We start from the raw sequence: 20,979 nt of genomic DNA on the forward strand, positions 1-20,979 counted from the left end.
GTTCCCTGTGGGATCTGCAGGGGTGGGAAGGTGCCAGGAGCAATTCAGGACCCACAGCTGGGCCTGGGGCAGTGTTTGGGGCACGGGTCACGCCAGGCTAGATTGGTGTTCCCAGGTTTCAGCAGGATCTGGAGTGAAAGAACCAGAGGGAATGGCTTGGAGCTGGAAGAGCTGGGATCAGTGAGGAGGAGGAGGAGGACAGGGAGGGTCTGGCAGAGCTGGAGCTGTGCCTGCCCCATCCCTGGGAGTGTCCAAGGCTTGGAGCACCCTGGGGCTGTGGGACATGTCCCTGTCCAAGGTCCTGGAGGAGCTTTAGGGTCTCTCCCAACCCCAACCAGTCTGGGATTCTGGGATCCTTTGTTCTGCAAAATTCATTTTCCCTGATGTTGGACATCAGTGCCAGCAGGTGACCCCTGGGGTTTGGGCTGCTTTGGCCATTCCTGGGCTGTTGGGAACATCTGTGGCTGTAGGAAATGCAGCTTGGATGGGTGGGAATTGCTCTCCCTGCCCCATGAATCTCTCTACTCATCTCTCTAAGAATATTCCTGATTTTCCTTGCACCATTAACTGCCCTGTTCCAGTGGGTGCCCAACTGACCAGCAGCTGATTCGTGTCTGCCTTGCCTTAAACCTGGCAGGGATGGGAATTTCTCTCAGCAGCACAGCCAGGTTAATGATATTTTTCCTAAATCAGCACTGGCAGAATTACAGCTGTTCTGTCAGCTTCCCTTCATGCCTCATCCATGATCCATGGGGATGGAAAATCCCTTCCTGAGCTGCAGCTCTCCCACCCCAGGGGTTACAGAGAGGAAATACAACTCCACAGGGATTTTGGTGTTTTTATTGTGCCATCTCCTGATGGCAGCAGGCAGGAAAACATCTGGGAAGGCTGTGCCAGGCATCACCTTCCCAATAAAATTCCTCTCTGATAAAATCATCCTTCACTGCCAGAGAAATATCCATGGATGCAGCTCAGATTTCCTGAAGGACTGGGAGGTGGCAGTTCTCAATGAGTTTATCTCATTTCTGGGTGTGTTATCAGCAGGGAAAGGGGAATGTGCTCATCCTGCAGGCTAACAGGATTCCCACTGGGAAAAATCCTTCAGTGTGTGCTTGGAGATGAGTTGTGGATTAAAGGAAAGCTGGAGCAGAACCTGGCAGAGCCTATGGATGTGTTCCAAGGAGCCCTTTCCTGATCCCTGTGGCTTCCCAGCCTGCTGGAGTGCAGCAACCACAGGGAAGTTCTGAGGATTCCCTGGGAGGAACAGCAATCTCTGGTTTCATTTGGCATCAAATTTGAAGGCTGAAAGATCTCTTAAATTAAAAAACTGGGATTAAGGTAAATTAGATACAGAGTAAAGACCCAGTCCTGCAGCTGAGACTGCTGTGAATCAAACAGAGCAAGGTCTGTGGAAGGTGTGGTCAGAGCTAAACTTCTTAAAATATTTGGGAAAAAACAGAATCCTCTGACAAGTCCCTAAGGCAGCGGACAGGGAGATGGGAAATTTTAGGAAGAAATAATTGGCTGTTATTTAACCTTACCCTGATTAAAGAATTTGAGAGTAAGAGGTGGAATGTGAGGAGCAAAGAGGGCAGAGGAGCTGGGTGGTGCCACTTGTGGTGGTCACACAACTTTCACTTGAAGGATTTTAATTGACAGTCTTGTTTTAGAAGAACTTCTTTGTCATTAAGGAAGTTCTCTAGAGAAAGAACTCTCAAATTTGGAGAATTTTAGTCTCATTTAGAAAGAAATATTTTCTCCTAAAATATTTCAGAATATTTTGATGTATGTCTATAATCCATATATTTAATATATGGATTTGTATATCTCACTCTGTAATGTGTAGTAAATCCATATATTCCCATTGGGAATGTTATTTGCATTATCAAACGTTAAATTCTTGGTTCTGTGATCTTGGTTGCCCTGATCTCTGTATGAAGTCCTTGGAATTCTTCCTCATGCTCTTCAATATCCTCAAATATCCCAGAAAATCTGTATTGTAGCGTGGGCAAACCAAGTGGCCTTAAAGTGTGCTCAAAAAATCCAATTATTACAGATTTCTGCCAGGGAAATCATAGAAATCATGGAATAATTTAGGTTGGGAGGGATCTCAAAGCCCATGCAGTGTCACAGCCTGCTCCAGCATGGCCTGGGACACTTCCAGGGGCAGCCCCAGCAAATCTACCCTGGATGTTCCCTCTCAACCTGGTGGAACCAGGGGCTGGTGAAGCTCCCAGAGGTTTGGATATGTTGCGCTGGTTTGAAAGCAAAACCAGTGAGAGATTCCAAGTCAGAAATACAATTTAAAGGGGAAAAAGAGAAAAAGTAAAATACATGCAATAGTAGAAAGTAAAATCCACTGCCAGAGTCAGAATACAGCCTGACACCCCACTAGTCAGGATGTTGGTAGCAGTCCAGATGAAGTAGTTTTGTTGAAATAGTGATCTATAGAAAGGTGTGGTAGCTCTTGTCCTCTGGAAACCAGTGAGTAAGGGCAGCTTTGGTGTCCAAAATCTCAGTTTTTATCCAGGTAGGAAAGGTTTGGCTCCTGCCCTGGCGGGAGCATCTCCCAGTGGGATGATGGAATTTTATCAGCCATGCCCTGGGACTCACTGGCCATGAACAGGAGATATCTCCTGGAGGGAGGATGGGCTGTGGGAAGATAAAGATGATTGCCCAGCTGGTTTAAAGATGGCCCATTAGCAGAGAATGTGTGCCAGGAGATCAGGGTCACTGCCACACCCAGTTTGTAACAATGGCCCATTAACAGGAGATATCTCCCACAGGGATCAGGGTCACTGCCACACCCAGTTTGTAACAATGGCCCATTAACAGGTGATACCTCCCATGGAGATAAGGGTCACTGCCCCAGCTGGTTTAACTGATGGCCCATTAACAGGAGACAGGGATCACTGCCCCAGCTGGTTTTTAACAGCTGGCCCATTAACAGGAGATATCCCCACAGAGACAGGGATCACTGCCCCAGCTGGTTTAACAGATGCTGATAGAATACAAACCTTTGGGCACATCTTTACATTGTGACCTTGGGCAGTTGTTGATTGGATGCTGCAGTCCTGCTAACCAGTGGTTTCCCATTGCAGCTTGTCCCTGCTGGAGGAATTTGACTGCAGCTGCAACGAGCTGGAGTCGCTGCCCTCCACCATCGGGTACCTGCACAACCTGCGCACGCTGGCCGTGGACGAGAACTTCCTCCCGGAGCTGCCCAGGGAGGTGAGTCCTTCATCCCTGCCCAGTTCCAGGCTGGAATTCCAGCGTTCCCTCCCTGCCCTGGCACACAGATCACCCAGCAGGGAGCTGCCTTGTCTTGGTGTGCAAGAGAAAAAATTCCCAAGGTGCTCGGTGGTAAAACGGAGCAGTAAATCCATGGAAATTTGGGAATATCCCAGTGAGGAACCCCAGGCATTCCCTGAGGCTCCTGCCAATGGGAAAATGTCGTTTCCTGATTGAATTCTGGATTTTCTGCCCCTTGTGCCTTTCAGTAAAACCTGATTTAGCCACCTTCTGAGATGAAAAGTGATAATAAACTTCATTATGTATTGTTTATTATTTATACTTTTATATTTATTATTCATATTATATATATTTATATTTATATTATTATTTATTATTTATGTTTATATATTCTCATATTAAATATGAACTATGAACTATTAAATGTAAATATATTTAATAAATATATTACATATTTTCTGTATTTAATTTAAATATTAAATATATTACATATTTTTACATTTTTATAGTAAAAACACCCATGTCACATCCTCCAAACTGTATTCCCAAATTTGGGATTCCATCATTTTTGGCTTTTCCATTCCCACAGATTGGGAGCTGTAAGAACGTGACTGTGATGTCCCTGCGCTCCAACAAACTGGAATTTCTTCCTGATGAGATTGGCCAGATGCAGAAGCTGAGGGTGTTAAATCTGAGTGATAACAGGTACTATTCGCAGCTTTTTTTTTTTTTTTTTAGCCCATTTAGGAATTTTTTTATTAGTTTAAACTTTTCCTTTGAGGTCTTTGTAAAGATACATTTCTCTAAAATATATTTTAAAATTAAAAACTATCTTTAGAATTCTAGTTTAAAAATAGTATCATTATCATTTTAATGTATTTTAACTGAAAGGAAAGAATCGTGGTTCTTTTTTCTTAATCCTTATGGTTTGGTCTCAGTTCATTTGACATCCAAAGGAAAACTTCAAGAAAACTGAAAAAGGCCAAAATCTGAATCTTGGTGTGTTTTAATAGCTTCAAATCCATTTCCTTCTTTTATCTCCTGCTGTTTCCATGAAAAAAAAAAAAAAAATGAGATTGTCTATATGTTTGTAATATTTAATGAGAGAATTTCCTCTTTCTGTTCCTAAAAGGGCTGAGAGAATTCCTCCTTTTCTGATCTTAAAGGACTGAGTGAATTCTGCCACCTTGTTCCTAAAAGGGCTGAGGGAATTCCCCATTCCCAGTCTTAAAGAGCTGAGAAAATCTTCCCCTTTCTGTTCCTAAAAGGGTTGAGAGAATTCCCCCTTTCCATTCCTAAAAGGGCTGAAAGAACCCCCCCATTTCTGTTCTTAAAGGGTGAGAAAAATCTCCTTTTTCTGTTTTTGAAGAGCTGAGAGAATTCCCCCTTTCTGTTCTCAATGGGCTGAGAGAATCCCCCTTTCTGTTCCTAAAAGAGCCAAGAGAAACCTCCCTTTGTCCTAAAAGAACTGAGAGAATCCCCCTTTTCTGTCTGTGGGGTCCCAATTTGCCACTCCCAAAAAAGTCAGAAAAGCTCCTCAGACCCCCCCATCCATCCACACAAATTCCAAACCCTCTTCTCCTGCTCAGGAATTAGGATTTAGTCAGATTGTTTCCACGAGTGCTGCTACAGATGAAGAATTTTTCCTGCACTGCCGAATTTAAAAGCAAGAAAATTGTATTAAAAAAAGAATATTGGCTGAAAATATTCAAAGCCCAGCAATGACTTTAGGTGCTCCTCATCTTTAATCTTGTCTGATGTTTAAAAGTTGTATCCAGGGGGTCTTGGCAAAGCAAGTGAAAAATGCAGAGTTGTGTGGTTTGGTTGGGTTTGGAGCTGGAGAATCAGTGGGATGTCTTGTCCCACATCAGTCCCAAGGGTGTGCCCAGTTCTGCTCCCTCTGATTCCCAGCTCTCCACCCTGGAGCATCCCAGAGACAACTCCCAGTCCAGTCCTGACTTTTGTGTGCCCAGAAACGTGGGAATCACTTCCCTGGGAGGCAGGGTCTGACTCTGGCACTAAAGGGCTTTTCCTCCAGATTTTTCCCAAATCTCGTTTAAGATTTGGGTTTGCTGATGCTCCTTTGGTCACTCTGGTTCTTCCCAATTCCTTCAACCCCCAAAATCTGGGAGAGCCACAGTCCATGGCTGGGCCAGGGTTAGGTGGGAAATGGGTCAGGAATTATTGGATGTGAGGGGGGGGAGATCTGGAATAGAATTCCCAGATTTGCTGTGGCTGCCCCTGGATCCCTGGGAGTGTCCAAGGCCAGGCTGGGGCAGCCTGGGATGGTGGAAATATGGGATGGGATAATGGGATCCATGGGATGGGATTTAAAGTCTCTCCCAACCCAAACCACCCTGGATTCCATGATTCTATAAAAACTCCCTGTTCTGAAAGACTGATGGGAAAAACATCAATGAAGATTCCACAAATATCCTGCCATCCACTCCCATTCCCACTCCCAGATCCCTTTTAGAAAATTGTGTTTAAATGTCTCATTAAAATACTTTTTTTCCCTTGCTCCATTTAATTTTATCATTTAAGTTATGAATATTTATATTATTTTAATCTTTGGTCTGACATTCTGACAAAAATGAATTTTCCATCATCTTGGAATATTTCTGTTCCAAACTTCCAGTGTCCAATAAAGGGAGCTCTGTGAGTGACACTGAGGTTCCTCTAAACCTCCCTGGGACCAAGAATTTTTCTTTTTTCTGTCTTGTGTGTGTAATTTTATTGCACTGTAACCAAATTAAAATATCTCAGTCTCTCCTCACTACCAAAGGATGTGATGTCAGCAGTTCTACTTTCCAGATAAAACCCCTAATGTGGAATATTAATCAGAGTAATAATAATAATAATAACAATAATAATAATAGGAACAATAATAATAATAGGAAGAATAGGAACAGTAATAATAGTAATGGTAATAACAGGAATATTCATAAAATATTGCATTTCAGTAAAATTGATTTTTAAAAACTGTGAAATTTTAGTTATTTCAGTGTGATAAACATGCTGCATATAAATCTTTAAGTAAATGATTTTGGAAATGAAGGATTCACCTTGTCCCAATATTCTCCTTTACAGACTGAAGAATTTGCCCTTCACTTTCACCAAACTCAAAGAACTGGCAGCCTTGTGGCTTTCTGACAACCAGGTAATGTCTTTAAAAATATTCCCATTTCATATATATATATATAATATATGTAATATATATATTTTTACATATATATAAAATATTCCCATTTTCCTTAGGAAAGGGGCTGCCAATGAACCCTGTCACTCCATAGAAGATTTAGAGAAATTTTGGAAGGGTTTGCTCCCAGCCCAGCTGTAGATTTCCATTTCCATATCCAGCCATAAATCCTGCTGGGTGTCATTTTTTACTATGGAAAAATCACCTTTGCAGGATTTATTTTACCAAAATCAGCCTCTGCCTCCTTACCAAAGTAGTAAATAAAGGGCAAAAGTAGCACAGGAGTATTTTTGAAGTAGAAATTCAAGATGTTTGTTCCCAAACTCGTTATTACCCTGTTTTATTATCAGCATTTGCTCCATCTGCTCCTCTATCCTTGGCTTCCTCTTCCCTTTTCCCACCCATTCTCCCATCCCTGCATATTTTTAACTCCACAGCACTCAGGGAGAGTTCAAACAAGTCAAAGATGCACGAGGATTTTGGGTCTTGCTTTGGAGAAAATTCATTTCTGTGCCTTTGAAATCTGAGGGGGCCTTTCTTTGTTCCTTATAAACTCTGGTTTATACCAGATATTCTTTGGGATTCTATTTTAACCCAAATTATGCAACAGGAACCCTGAGAAATGCAACGGTTTCAACAGCAGCTGAGCTCTAAAATAAGTCTGCAATGTACATTTAGTTTTAGAGCTGAGCCAAAAATGTGAAAGCTGGAAGGGGGGGGGAATAAAAAATTATTATTAAATTTTAATATGTTAAATGAGGATTCTTGAGGTTTTTTTCCCCTCTGATTTCCATTTTTAAAATTAACATTGCCTGGCTGTGCAGCCCAGGCACAGAACACCCCCAACCCTTTAAATACACAACATTTCCCAGCATTTTGACTTTCCTGTGGCATAGCATGGATTGATCTCCATCCTCTGGGCTGTGACAGTCGCTCCTGGATCAGAGTGACTTTGGGTAGAGCAAAGCCAAGATAAAACACTTCCAGGTGAAGTCAAACACAGCAGGAATTCCCAGGGAATGCTCCATGGGATTCTGCAGTGTAGGTTTACTCCCAGCTGAACTGATAACCACCAGGAATTTACTCTTCATCATCAATTAACTCTTCATTAGGCCTGGCTTAAAATGCATCCCCAGGAGTGTTTTGTTGCATTTGTGCCATAGGAGGGTGGCAAAAAGGATAATCCAACACAGTTCTTTGTGTAATGGAGAAGCAAAAGAGAGAGAGAGCTGCATTTACAGGAACACTGCACTTGTACAGGGTAGATCGTGCCAGACAGAACAGGAAAGGCTCTTTGGCCCAGGAAGGCAACACCTCTCTGAAATCATGCTTTGTGCAAAACATCCCCAGCACTCCCAGGGCTCTCACACACCCTGCAGGTGTTTCATCATTGCTGGGATCTCTTGTCCTTGTCCATCCTGAGAAACCCAAGGCTTCAAGGCTGCTTTTCCCTGGCTCCCAGCAGCATCCAGTGACAGTGTGTAACTGTGCAGTGCCAGGTCTGTTCCTGCTCCTTTTCCCTTGGAGCCCCCAGGCAGGATTCCCAAGGAAAGGGGAGAGGAGGCTCCACAGGGAGTTTGTTTTCCTGCAGAACTGCAGCCAGCCTTGCATCCCCTGTGCAGGGGAAGCTGGATCCTGCCCATTTCCCAGGAATTAATGTCTGTGTGTTCCCACCCCTCAGTCCAAGGCCCTGATCCCGCTGCAGACGGAGGCGCATCCCGAGACCAAGCAGCGAGTGCTCACCAACTACATGTTCCCCCAGCAGCCCCGCAGCGACGAAGGTAAAACCCCAGCAGCTCTTTCCTTGGGGCCAGGCTGAGCTGGAACAACACCAGGCAGAGCAAAAGGTGTAAAATAGGTTCATTGTATTCAATATAATATTTATTGAAAGGTTTCGGTATTTATTGAAAAGGTTGGGCAGTGCAAGAGCCCAGCCCGGGCTGCACACAAATCATGGTCATGAATTTTACACTTTTATAAGTTTTGGTTCATATTGGGGTCAATTTTCCAAACAGAACCCCAGGCTAGGAAGTCTCAGCCCCTGGTTTGCCCCTTTCCTTCACTGCTGTTTATGATTTTTGGGTCCCAGTTGTCCTTGATTCACCAGCTGGGAAGGAATTGTTTGGTCCAACCACCCCATAAAGAAAACTCACTAACACCTTACTAACACCTTACTAACACCTTACTAACACCTAACATGGAATTCCAGAGTTACACACCAAGCAGCAGAGATTGTGAAAAATATAAAAGCTGAAAGCCAAGGCACCAGGGGAAGGCAGGGAATTCCAGAGGGAGGGGAAGGTTCACAGCTCCACTGACATTCCAAGGGCACAGGGACATCCCTGGCTTGGCTCCCATGGATGAATCCTGATAATCCCAGGCTGGCAGACTGACATTTTCTGATTTTTATTTTCCCATCAACATTTTCTGATTTACATTTTCACACTGACATTTTCTGATTTACACTTTCACATTGACATTTTCTGATTTGGATTTTTACATTGACATATTCTGATATAAATCTTCAGACTGACATTTTCTGATACAGATTTTCAGACTGACATTTTCTGATTTAAATTTTCACATTGACATTTTCTGATTTACATTTTCAGACTGAATTTTCTGGTTTACGTTTTCAGACTGACATTTTCTGATTTCCACTTTCACATTGACGTTTTCTGAACCCCTTTTATTTTCAGAGAGGAGCAATCTGGGCCCTGCCCTGGGTGTGCACACACCAGGAATTTTTGGCTCCAGACAGGAGCTAGTCTCCCTGTGGTGTGGGGGTTCTGGGCTCCCAAATTTGGCTGGATTGAGGCTCTGCCCCTCCCACAGGTCCACTAAATTCAAATTTTCACACTCCCCCTCTGCTCCAGGGCTGCCCCAAACCTTGGTGGTACTTCCCACCACTCTAATCCAATTTTTATTCCTGACTCTGGGATGGTTTCTCAGTTCCCATTGTCCTCCTCACATTTTCAAACAATCACCCAAGTGACCAAGAAGGAAAAACCTGTTTGGATCATCCCCCTCTCCCTTCCCAATTCCCTGCAGATTTCCAGTCAGACAGTGACAGCTTTAACCCCACTCTGTGGGAGGAGCAGAGGCAGCAGAGAATGACTGTGGCCTTTGAATTTGAAGACAAGAAGGAAGAGGAGGAAAATCCAGGGAAAGTCAAGGTAAGAAGTGCTGGATTTATTCTGGGACCCATTTATCATAAATAGGGTTCAACATGCAGGGCTTGCACTGGGTTTGTGTTTTAATGGCAGATTCCTGCTGTGTCCCAAAGGGAATTGAGACAGAATTACTGCCCAACCTATTATTTTTTATTTATTTATACATATACATTTATAATTATAAATATATAATTATATATATAATTATATATATTATAATTATATATAATTATAATATATAATTATTATAATATATATTATTGTATATTATTATATATTGTTTTTATAATTTTTATAATATTTTATTTATTTTTCTTTTTATTGTCCAACTAAATACCTTTCAGGAATATTTGAATCCCATAGGGGATCCCACATTCCTCTCAAAGTACAAGTCAACAAGGGCTTTGCAGCCTCATGGAATGTGCAGTGGAGAGGGCATCACTTGTGAAAAATGAAGTTCAAAGCATGAATTTCCTCCCCCAGTTTTAGGAAATTAATGTCATTGCAGAGTTCTGCATCAATCCCTCAATCAGCTGCATTGTCAGGAGGGTATTTTCAAACCTGTCAGCCTTCACATGGCATGGAAATGTCTCTTTCTTGAATAATATAAAGGAATTATCCCACACTTCAACCCTGCAAATCTCTGTGGTAGAACACCCAAAGTAAAATGTGGGGCCAGAGATAAAATCATCTGAGATTTAAATCAGATTTTACTTCTCAAATTAACAGTTCTCTTGTCAATAGCAATTTAACATTCCATTGAAAACTTGGTGGAAGTTCTTGGTTTTTCTTTCCAATATTTTTCCCAGTTGGGAATTTCTCTCCAGCTCATGTGCCCAGAGCTGATGGACTCTTCTGCTTTAGGGAAACAGAAAATGAAGCCAAAATCAGCCCTCACCTCACAATAAATAGATGAAAGTGGAATTTTACCCTGGATGACTTGCAGGTTTATGGGTCGTGCATGAAAAACATCATCTGGGAAACTTTTCTGTTGTTCCACAACTTTTATCAGAATTTTCCCTGGGGGTGACATGGCTGGAGGTTTCAACATGAACATTTTTAGCAGCTTCAGCAGAGCTTTAAGGGGTACATTTAAATAAATTTAAACCCTCAACAGGCATCAGCCACCAACACTGCAGCATTTCATAAGAGCAGAAGAAATTTTCACTTTTTGTCTCTCATCACACTGAACTTTCAGCCAGACAGATGTTAAAATAGATTTAATAATTGGGATTGTCCAATAGATTTTTTTTTATGGAGGATTTTGAACTTTGAAAATTCTCTCTTTGGGGTCAGGCTGCTTTTGATGGAATGGGATGGGAGGGAATCCAGATTTCCTCTGGGGTGGTGAATGTGGATCAGGGAGGGAAAGATGCACATCCCAGTGCTGTCCCCCACCACAGTTGATATTAAAGCTGCCAGGGAGGTGAAGCTCCTGCTGAAATCCCTGCTTGGGGTTGTCTGTCTGTCCCAGCCTGCAGCTCCTTCTCCCTGGCTGCAGCTCCTGAGGATTTGCCCCAAACCATGGCCTGAGCTCAGGGAGGCACCAAGCCCCTCTTGAGGCCACCCCTAAACACCATTTCATTCCACATGGTTGGAGCAGGGCTTCAGTGCTGCTTCCCAGGCTTGATTCATCTCTTCCTGTTGGAATTCTTTATTGAAAGCGACATCCCACTCATAGATTTCAGCATTTTCTGTTCTACTCCCTGATGTTTATTCTCTCCTGGTTCTGATCTGGATGCCAGCACTTGATAGAGTTTTATTTACCAAATCAATCATGCTTTTTGCCTCTGAAATATTCCTGCAGACAGACCACTTCCAGCTGAATCCAAAATTGAGTTTTTCCTACTCGTTGGGAATTTAAATCCAGCAGCTCTGGCTGTTAAAACCAGCTCACCCACACCGTGAAAAAATCTGCTGGCTGGTAAATTCCAGATCCTCTATCACCAGCAGGACTCTGAAGTTTCCTGACACCCTCTGGAAGTTCAGGTGTGGGGTTTTCCAGGAAATCTGTGGGGCTGGCAGTCAGGGAAAGCTCAGCCTGGCCTCGGGGATTCTCTGCAGAGCTCTGGGTGTGTTTCCCTGTGCCAGAAAAGAGTCACAGACACCCGGCTGTGTGTGAGCATTATCCATCTCCAGGAGCAAATGGCTCCCAGAGGATCAGCTCCTGCTCTCAGCTGCCATCCATAATTCAGATTAATTGGGTACACGGAGCGTGGCTGAATTAATTCAGCATTTCCAGCAGGATTGTTGGGGAAAGCCTGATGGAATGTGTCAGCAAAAGTGCAGAGCTACCCACGCCCTGCCAGGGGGAGAGATGGGATAAATTCCCATCCCCTCTTTTATGGCACTGGGATTACATTTGATGCTGACAAAGAGGGGATGAGCGAATTTCAGTCCCGAACTCCCCAAACAAATCCCCCAAACCACGAGGAAAGCGCCCTCAGCCATTTCCATTCTGCATTTCTGCTCCCCCTCCTAATTTTAACCCATCCTTTTCTGCCTGTGCAGGTTGAGATCAACCTCAAGCGTTACCCCACTCCCTACCCCGAGGATCTGAAGAACATGGTGAAATCTGTGCAGAACCTGGTGAGCAAACCCAGCCTGGGCGTGCGCCCCGAGAACGCGGCCCCGGCCGCCAACCCCGACCCCACGGCCAAGGACAAGTACGAGCACAAGTGGCCCCTGACCCCCAAGGAGATCTCAGTGGAGGTACTGCGAATTCTCACTCCTCTCCAGAATTCCACACCCCTTTTTTTCCAGGTTTTGAACCCCAAAGGATGTTTTGATCCGCTGGGAACCTCAGACCTGAGATTAATGTTGGGTTTAATTCGGGTTTAGATTGAGTTGCTGAGTTTTGTCCAGTTTGAGACTGAGTTGTTGTTTTTTCCCAATGCTGCTGAATGTTGGGGTTGAAATCTCCCTAGATGGGAATTCTGCTGTGGATTTATCCCAGCACTGTTAGATTTCATTTGGTGACAGGGGGCTCCATGACCATCCCATCCCATTTAATCTCCCTGGGCTCTGCCTGGCCCTGCTGTGCCAGGAGGTACCCTTGGCTTTGCTGTTAGGAGCAGGATTAATTAACCCTTAATGAGTTAATGAAGGCAGCAGGGGAGGCCCATCCATCCAACCCTGGATGCTCCCAGTGAGCTGCAGAATCCTCCTGGAGTGTTTGCCAAGCACAGGGACAAATTCTAGCCCAGGATTATCCCCCAAAAGGTGAATTCCTAAATCCTGCTGGAGCCTGGTCTCACCCACCCCACCAAAACTTCGAGCATTCAGAATGGGGGAAATCCCTTTTGGAGTTTAAAAGCTTGGGGAGTTCTGCAGGAATGTCAGCATTCCTGAAAATCTTGGCAATTTAAGGCTGAAAAGAAATAAATGAGGAAAAATATTTTCCTTCTTTTTCACTCCTTTGTTATCTGAACATTGTGATAAACTCCCTGTCCTTGAAATGCCCCTGGCTGTGGCCACTCCTGGGTGCAGGAATTGTTCTGTTTTCCATGTCTTTGTCTAACCCCCCAAAGTTTTCTCTTCAAGGTGGCTTCAGAAAATTTCAACTCTAGGCACAATTTCAATTAGGACTAAAAAAGCGGAGTTAAATACTTAATTTCAGCTAAAATATTTAAATCACTCATGTTTTCATCGAAATCTGAAATCTTCAATTCCACCATTATTCCTTTTTTTCACTCATTGAATTCTCACTGTGCAAATCTGGTCCTTGAACCAGCTGGTGACCCAGGCCACGAGTCCTGACATTCTGCTCTTGTTGCTGAATATACAGAATTTATTTTGTATTATCTATTGTTTGAAGTGGAATATTCTCCACAGCTTTCTGTGGGGTTTAATTATCCCTATGGGTTTTAATTATCCTTCCATGTTTCCATCTGGAATTTGATCCCCATGGCCTGGCAGAGGTTTTAGGCGCTTGTTGTGGCTGTGGCTGGCGACGTGGCCTCCAGAAATATTTGTTAAAATAATGTGAAATTTTTCAAGGAGAAAACAAACACTGCAGTGAGCTGAGCCCCTGCAGGGTCCTGGGAGCTGGCAGAGCCAGGGATGCATCCCCAGGGAGTGGAAGGAAGGAGGAGATGAGTGTGGGGACACAGGAACCCCACAAAACCCTGCACAAAGAGCTGAATTACTGCATCCAGAGCCTTGAATGTGGCTCCTGAAATCAGGAATCCCACCAAACAATGGCATTGCAGTTTCCTCCCTCATTCTCTCCCAGAGCACAGCTCCCCCAGCAAAAGCAAGATTTCACCTCCTGAATTATCATGGTGGAGATGGGGGAACTTTTTCAGATTTTAATTTCCCTGGGATGGAGTCAAGACTGGTACCACAACTATTCCAGCAGCTAAAGAAAAGGAAAGGGGATGTTCTCATCCTTCCAGACACCAGGAGGGGTTTTGAGCTCTCATCAGGGTGGGGCAGATCCATTTCCCTCTCCTGGGCTTCCTGCACCAGGATAAAACACACGGGAAGAGCAGGCAGAGTGTGAATGGTTCTGTGAACAATATTGGCCTGATTTCACTTGTAACCCATTAAATAAAACATAATTAAGCTCCACTTGCTCTGTGGATAATTAGCAGACAAACTCAAGCCTGGAGTTAAAGTGCACTTTGAAATTGCAGGTGTGTTGTGATGTAGCTAAAGGCTGAAGGCACTTTCTGATCCCAGGTAATTGAATTTCAGATGCAGTGCTCACTTTCCATCCTCAGATAAACCAGTTTCTGATCTCTTTTGGCTTTCCCTGCAATTAGTGTGCACGTGTCTCTTCAGAAACTGTTTCTATATAATGAAAGGGAGCATCTGGAATGAGGAGCTGCATGTCAAATGCACTGGAAAATCCATCCTTCACCCCCATTCACAACAAGCAAACAATGTCTTGATTAATCACCCATTAAAACAAACCCCTTCATCATTCTAATTCTTTTGGAAAAATGTGAGTTTTGGCCACAGAGGAGTCTGGGATTATTTAGGGAGTTGTGCTGCTTTTTCATGAGAAGCAATGAGGAATATCAAGGCCAGCAAGTCAGGTCTTTATAGCTCCTGTTCTTGATGTGTTTGAATTGAGAATATCCCACATTTCCTCTGCCTCATCCCTTCCCAGAGCCCTGGGCTGCTCCAGGCAGATTCCAGGAGTCTGCTCATTCCAAACATTCTGTCCCTCTGGATTATAATTTAATATTCTTGTGTTCTCAGCCTGAATAGTTGATGATTTTTCTCTTGCCAGCTGTTTTAATGGTTTGCAGCAGGTATTTTCTCCTCAGTTCTCTGCCCTCTTCCTGCATCCTTCCCCAGCTAATCATGAGGAATAAATCCTGAGGAATAATCTCCAGGCACCAACTCACCACAATTGCATTTATCTCTTCCTTTTCTCCTTGCAATTTTCTTCCTGTTGGTGACCTTTTTGTTCTTCAGCTTGTAAGAAAAAGGTCTTCTTAAAGAGAGTGAAATTAAATGGGACATGATTTGGGGTTTTTACAGCATATTTCACATATTCATGGCAGATTTACAAATGCCAGAGTAGTTCTTTTGAAAGTGCTTTTTTTTTTTTTTTTAATCGCTGGGCTGGGGGATGAAAAGAAAAGGAAAATGTTATAAAATAGGGAACTTTGTGCACCTGAAGTTCACATCCTGTCAAAAATGGAACTGCTGGGTCTCCCTCTCTTCCAGCAAGGGGGGCACTTTAAGCTTAAAACTCCTGGAAGTTTCATGGCACAATATTGGGATTCCAGGTCCAAGATAAAGAAACCAAAGAATCCCCCAAGAAGCCCCTGCCTGACCCTGAGAACAGCCAGAAATCACCTCTGGAAGGCCCAGGCAGGGAGGACAAAGCCCAAAGCTCAGAGGTACAGCCAGACCTGGGCTGCTCAGGTGGAGAACTTCACCCTCTGCACTGCCCACAGCAATGGGGTTCCACCAGTTTGTTCCTCCAGTTTGTTCCACTGCACTGGGAGAGGGCTGTGGGGTCACTGGGCACCTGTGGAGCACCAGGGCAATCCTCTGCATGGGGAAGGGGTCACTACATGTGGGGATCACCATGGAACTGCCTTAAATATCAGCCCTGAGGGCGCTGATTAAAATGAGGATTAAAAAGGTCCTGCCTCCACTAGAGCATCAGATGCAAAGGGTTTGGTGTAAACAGCATTAAATTCTCCAAGGATAAATCACATGGCAAATGCTCCTACAAATCTCTGTCACTACAAAAAGGGGTTAAGGGCAGTTAACCTCTGGAAGTTTTCTCCTTGTAAGTAAAAACAAGAAAGTTTTAACCCATTGTAGCATCGTACATTCCAGCAATGTGGATTTGGGTTTGGGTGCTCCAGATTAAATTGTTTCTCTGGTTATTACATCTCTCCCTCTTACCTTCCCTCTCACTGGAGAACCTTTACAACCTGTCAGGGTTCAGAGATCCTCCTGTGTCACCCATCCCTGTCTCATTCTCCTCACCTCTGAGCTTTCTGGAGGGGTCAGAAAGGCCCCAAAATTCCCATTGGTGCCTTCATTCCCTCCTAGGGCCCAATGTCCTGATTTAAATTTTTTCTTTCTAAGAATGAGTCCCACTTTCCTCCCCCAGTTCAACTGGGGTTTATTTTCAGCACATGTCCTGTTGCAGGGCTTGTGTGAAGGTCAACTGTGCTGAACTCTAAGGCAGAAGTTTATTAAATCCAAATCATTTTAATTTAGCCACAAACTCCTTGGAGACAAAGCCATTTTAATTAAGTACAGCTCCAGGGACAGCTGAATCTCTGGAAGGACTCACCAGAAATAACTGAGTGAGGAATCCTCCCTCCTGAAATACCAATTGTTTACACTCCATTTGTGTTTATTTCTTCCTACTGGCAGCATTTCTGATGACCTTGACTTCATCAAAAATTGTTTACACGGCCCTGACGCATCCTGCAAGTTCCATCTGGTTTGTCCACATTTCCAGAACGAGCACACCACCCCAATTTCGAGGAGGGTTTGTGTAGCATTAATTAGAGCTCTCTGCTGGCAGATCAGAGCTTCCTGCACTGCCCGTCTGGTGGGTCTGGGGGGACCACGAGGAGAGCGCTGTGACCCGTCTGTGTGCTGCAGTCCGAAGTGCTGCTGCTCCCTGTGCTCACTCTGCCTTGTTGTGTCCCTCAGGATGCCTTTGGACATCCTGGCAGTGAGATGAGGATAGGGGAGCTCCGTCCTTCCATGCCCGAGACGCCGCTGTACCCCCCCAAACTCGTCCTGCTGGGTAAAGACAAGAAAGGTACTGATGGGTTCTCAGCCTTTGAGATGAAATCATGAGATGGGGGTGCTCCCCATCTGCTTGTAAACCGTGGACATTTGTGCACGCATCAACCCAACCCAGTAACAGCTTTGCCTTTAAAATGTGTTTTTCTGGTGTTTCGCCGCCCCCTGAAAGCGTTTGCTGTGTTTTGTTTCAGAGTCGACAGATGAGTCTGAAGCAGATAAGATCCATTGTCTGAATAACAGCGTTTCCTCAGGCACTTACTCAGACTATTCCCCTTCCCAGGCTTCCTCAGGGTCCTCCAACGCGCACGTAAAAATGGGCTCCCTGCAGACCACGGCTAAAGAAGCAGTGAATAACTCTTTGTGGGGGAACAGGTGTGACATCTTTCCTGACACAGCTTCTGCTTCCCCTTTGTCCTGTCTGGGCCCTCAGAGCTGCCCTGTTAGGGCGTTTGGGTTAAAAGAATCCATGTTTTTATCCCGTGTTGGCCGTGCAGAGCTGGCCGCCCTCCATGTTCCATGGTCCCACAGCTGGTGGTTCAGCTTTGTGCCACCTCCAGGAATTAAATCTCCTGCAGCTGGTGCCCCATTATTGCTGTCCCAGCTCCCTCTGCCCTGGACCTCCAAAAAAGTTCTGGAAAAGCCGTAACCTGCCCTGGAAGCATTCCAGAACCGGTCTGTGCCTGCCCTAAACCCCCTCACATCGTTCCATCCACAGCTCTGCCCCATTAAAGAGCTGGATGAGAACGGGCAAGAACTGCCTCTGGTGTCTCTGGTTAAAAACTGGGGGGGAACCTTCTGTTGCACTCATGCATTATTTTTACAGCAGGAAAATCTGTTCAGAGGGATTTCTGGGAACACAGCATGGAGCCAGCCAGGCCTTTGAGTGACTTCTTGGCTTCTCTGTGTGTGTCCTGCTGGAGCCTGTGCTCCAGGGCAGAAACCTGCCGCCACCATTCCCGTGCCAATGGCACGGCATCCACGGAGCTCGAGAGGAGCTCAGTCAGTGCCAAAAACACCGAGGGGGCAGGTTTGATTCCTGGACTCAGTGATCCTGTGGGGCCCTTCCAAGTGGGAATACTGAGTGCTAAGAACCCCTGCAGTCTCCCAGTGCGATCCCGAAGCCAGAGCGTAGACGGGAGAAGGTTGATCAGCCTCCCAGGGACGATGAGCGCTGACGTGCTGGGACAGAGGACATTTTATCTTGTTCCCTTCTCTTGTCTTTGCAGGCTGGCGCAGTCGTTCCCACAGCCCCTGGAGACCAAGCCATTGCTGAGCCAGCGGGAGGCGGCTCCGGCCGGCGGCGTCCCGGCGCGCCCGGAGCGGCGCCCGCTGAGCGACGCCTTCGCCGACAGCTGGAACGACAGCTCCCACTACGACAACACGGGGTTCGTGGCCGAGGAGAGCACGGCAGAGAACGCCAGCACCAACCCCCTGCTGAGCACCAAATCCAGGAGCTCCTCCGCGCACGGGCGCCGGCCGCTGATCCGGCAGGACAGGATCGTGGGGATCCCCCTGGAGCTGGAGCAGCCCGCGCTCAGAAACACACACGACTCTGAAGTGCCTCCTCCCAATCCTTGGCAAAATTGGACCAGAACCCCCAGTCCTTTTGAAGACAGGACAGCTTTTCCTTCCAAACTGGAAAGCACCCCCAACACCAGCCCTTTGCCCGAGCGGAAAGATCACGTCAAGGAGTCTCCCGAAATGACGAGCACTTTCACTCCGGGAATTCCCTGGGAATATCACGACTCCAACGCTAACAGGAGCCTCACAAACGTCTTCTCCCATATGCACTGTCGCCCAGACCCTTCCAAAAACGTCATCTCCATCAGCAAGAGCACGGAGCGGCTCTCCCCGATGATGAGGGATTTAAAAACGAACAAGTTTAAGAAGTCGCAGAGCATCGACGAGATCGACATCGGTGCGTACAAGGTGTACAACATCCCCCTGGAAAACTATGCATCCGGGAACGACACCGTGGGCCCCCACGAGAGGGTGGACAAGCTGCTGGGCCCGGAGCACGGCGTGCTCAGCATGTCCCGCAGCCAGTCCGTGCCCATGCTGGACGACGAGCTGCTGACCTACGGCAGCGTCAAGGTGCAGCCGCAGCACAAGGCGTCGGTCACCAAGAAAGTTTATCAGTTCGACCAAAGCTTCAACCCCCAGGGCGCCGTGGAGCTGCCGGCCGACAAGCGGCTCCTGCCGCCCTTCCAGCTCAACGCCGAGTACCTGCCCCAGCCGGCCAAGAGCCTGCCCCAGGAGCTGGTGAGCCCGCGGGGCTACCGCGGCTACGCGCCCGTGGAGCCCGTGTTCTCCTTCTCGCAGCCCTCGGTGGGCGAGGAGCCGGCGGCCGCCCCGTTCCCCGGCCCGGCGGCGCGGCCCGGCTTCCTGCGCAGGGCGGATTCTCTGGTCAGCTCGGCCGAGATGTCCGTGTTCCGCAGGGTGGGCGAGCCCCAGGAGCTGCCCCCGGCGGACAGGTACGGCCGGGCCCCGTTCCGCGGCGCCCCGGAGCGCCAGGCCGGCATGGCCGTGCCCGAGGCCCAGTTCCTCAAGCGCAACGGGCGCTACGAAGACGAGCACCCTTCCTACCAGGAAGTGAAAGCCCAGACCGGGAGCTTCCCGGTTAAAAACCTCACGCAAAGGAGGCCCCTGTCGGCACGAAGCTACAGCACAGAGAGCTACGGCACGGCCCAAACGCGGCCGGTCTCAGCGAGGCCCACCATGGCAGCTCTGCTGGAAAAGATTCCGTCAGACTATAACTTGGGTAACTATGGCGACAAGCCTTCCGATAGCAGTGATATAAAGCCGAGGCCTCCCCCTGGGAAGGGAAATGAGAGCTGTGCTAAAATGCCCGCTGACTGGAGACAACAGCTACTTAGACATATAGAAGCTAGAAGGTTAGACAGGGTATGTTTGGCATTTCTCTGCAATTAATGCCTTTAGTTGTGTGTTGCGCTCTGTCAAACGATTTGCACGTGCAGTGGTGACCACCAGAATTCCCAGGGATGAAATTCCTGCCGTGGTGTCTGACCGGCCTGCTGAGTGCCCTGGGGGTGCTCGGCTGGAGCGAGGGATCCCAGAAATTCCAGAGGCTCCTCACTGATGATGCCCCTTGGGACAGTCACCAGGGTGGTGGCTCCGGGCCCTGGGTAAATCCAGAGGCTTCACACTGCTGGCATTCCTTGGGGCAGTCACTGGGGTGAAGACTCTGGATCCTGGGTAAATCCAGAGGCTTCACACTGGTGGCATTCCTTGGGGCAGTCACTGGAGTGAAGACTCTGGATCCTGGGTAAATCCAGAGGCTCTGCCCCGGTGCCCGTCACCGGGGTGGGGGCTCCTGCAGCTCTACCCAAAATTAGGAAGAGCCCTGAGGTTCTCTCCTGCTCGTGGAAGGGCTGCTGGAGCCACCAGGTCAGTAACGACCAAGAGGTGCTGGCCGTGTCTTGGCAATAAAAAGGAATAAAGGAAAAAGAGAACAAGCAATAAAATGTATTTTAGCTCTGGTGTCACTGTTAGCGCAGGGGGTTTAAAAGTGTCTATAACTGAGAAATATCCCTGGGTATCCACTGCCACTGTTCTAATGGGAATGTGGTCATTACTCCTTTTAGCTGTAGGAAGTTATGCTGATTTGCCTTCTATCCAAAGGGTTCTTTAGTGCATGATTCAGTCATTACCTATTTAATGACCTAATCCACGAATCCGATTTACTCCGTGATCTGAAGTGGTTGTGACAAATTCCTGTGGTGAAATGCATAAGAAGTCATTGCCAAATGTGTCCATATACTGCTTTATGCTAGAGCCTCCTGAGTTTGGTGTTAATATCCTCCTTACCTTCCAGTTGCTCAGATGTGATGATATTAAATTATCCTTTAGGATCAAATGGGGAAACTTTAAAAAGGGGCTCCAAGGCTGAAGCATTTTTCTCCCTCAGCTCTTTTCCTTGTGCTGTGTAAACCCACTGGAAACTGCCTCCTACCCAGGGAAACCAGTCCCTTCCAGGTGGCAACAAACTCTTGCCAGATCTTGCTGGTTTAAGGAACATCTTTACACTTACTTCACAATGTGTGCAAAGGGTATTTTAGCCCTGCAAACTGACACTGGTCCCTAATCCCTGCGAGG

At 46.4% G+C, this 20,979-nt stretch overlaps 1 protein-coding gene across 6 annotated transcripts in view; it reads left to right on the forward strand.

Moving 5' to 3' along the window:
- Window positions 1–20,979, forward strand: part of LRRC7 (leucine rich repeat containing 7) — a 91,036-nt gene that overhangs the window by 59,360 nt on the left and 10,697 nt on the right. For 3 of the 6 annotated variants that reach the window (XM_079314337.1, XM_079314341.1, XM_079314339.1), the window contains exons 11-20: window positions 3,102–3,231; window positions 3,842–3,957; window positions 6,343–6,412; window positions 8,133–8,232; window positions 9,503–9,627; window positions 12,136–12,336; window positions 15,369–15,482; window positions 16,765–16,876; window positions 17,055–17,235; window positions 18,090–19,767. In XM_079314337.1, coding sequence (XP_079170463.1) covers window positions 3,102–3,231; window positions 3,842–3,957; window positions 6,343–6,412; window positions 8,133–8,232; window positions 9,503–9,627; window positions 12,136–12,336; window positions 15,369–15,482; window positions 16,765–16,876; window positions 17,055–17,235; window positions 18,090–19,767 — 2,827 coding nt within the window. The remainder of the gene's footprint in view (window positions 1–3,101; window positions 3,232–3,841; window positions 3,958–6,342; window positions 6,413–8,132; window positions 8,233–9,502; window positions 9,628–12,135; window positions 12,337–15,368; window positions 15,483–16,764; window positions 16,877–17,054; window positions 17,236–18,089; window positions 19,768–20,979) is intronic. The other 3 variants (XM_079314338.1, XM_079314342.1, XM_079314340.1) reach the window with 1 other exon arrangement.

This window comes from Erithacus rubecula (assembly GCF_903797595.1).
Source record: "Erithacus rubecula genome assembly, chromosome: 10".
Classification (NCBI taxonomy): Eukaryota; Metazoa; Chordata; class Aves; order Passeriformes; family Muscicapidae; genus Erithacus; species Erithacus rubecula.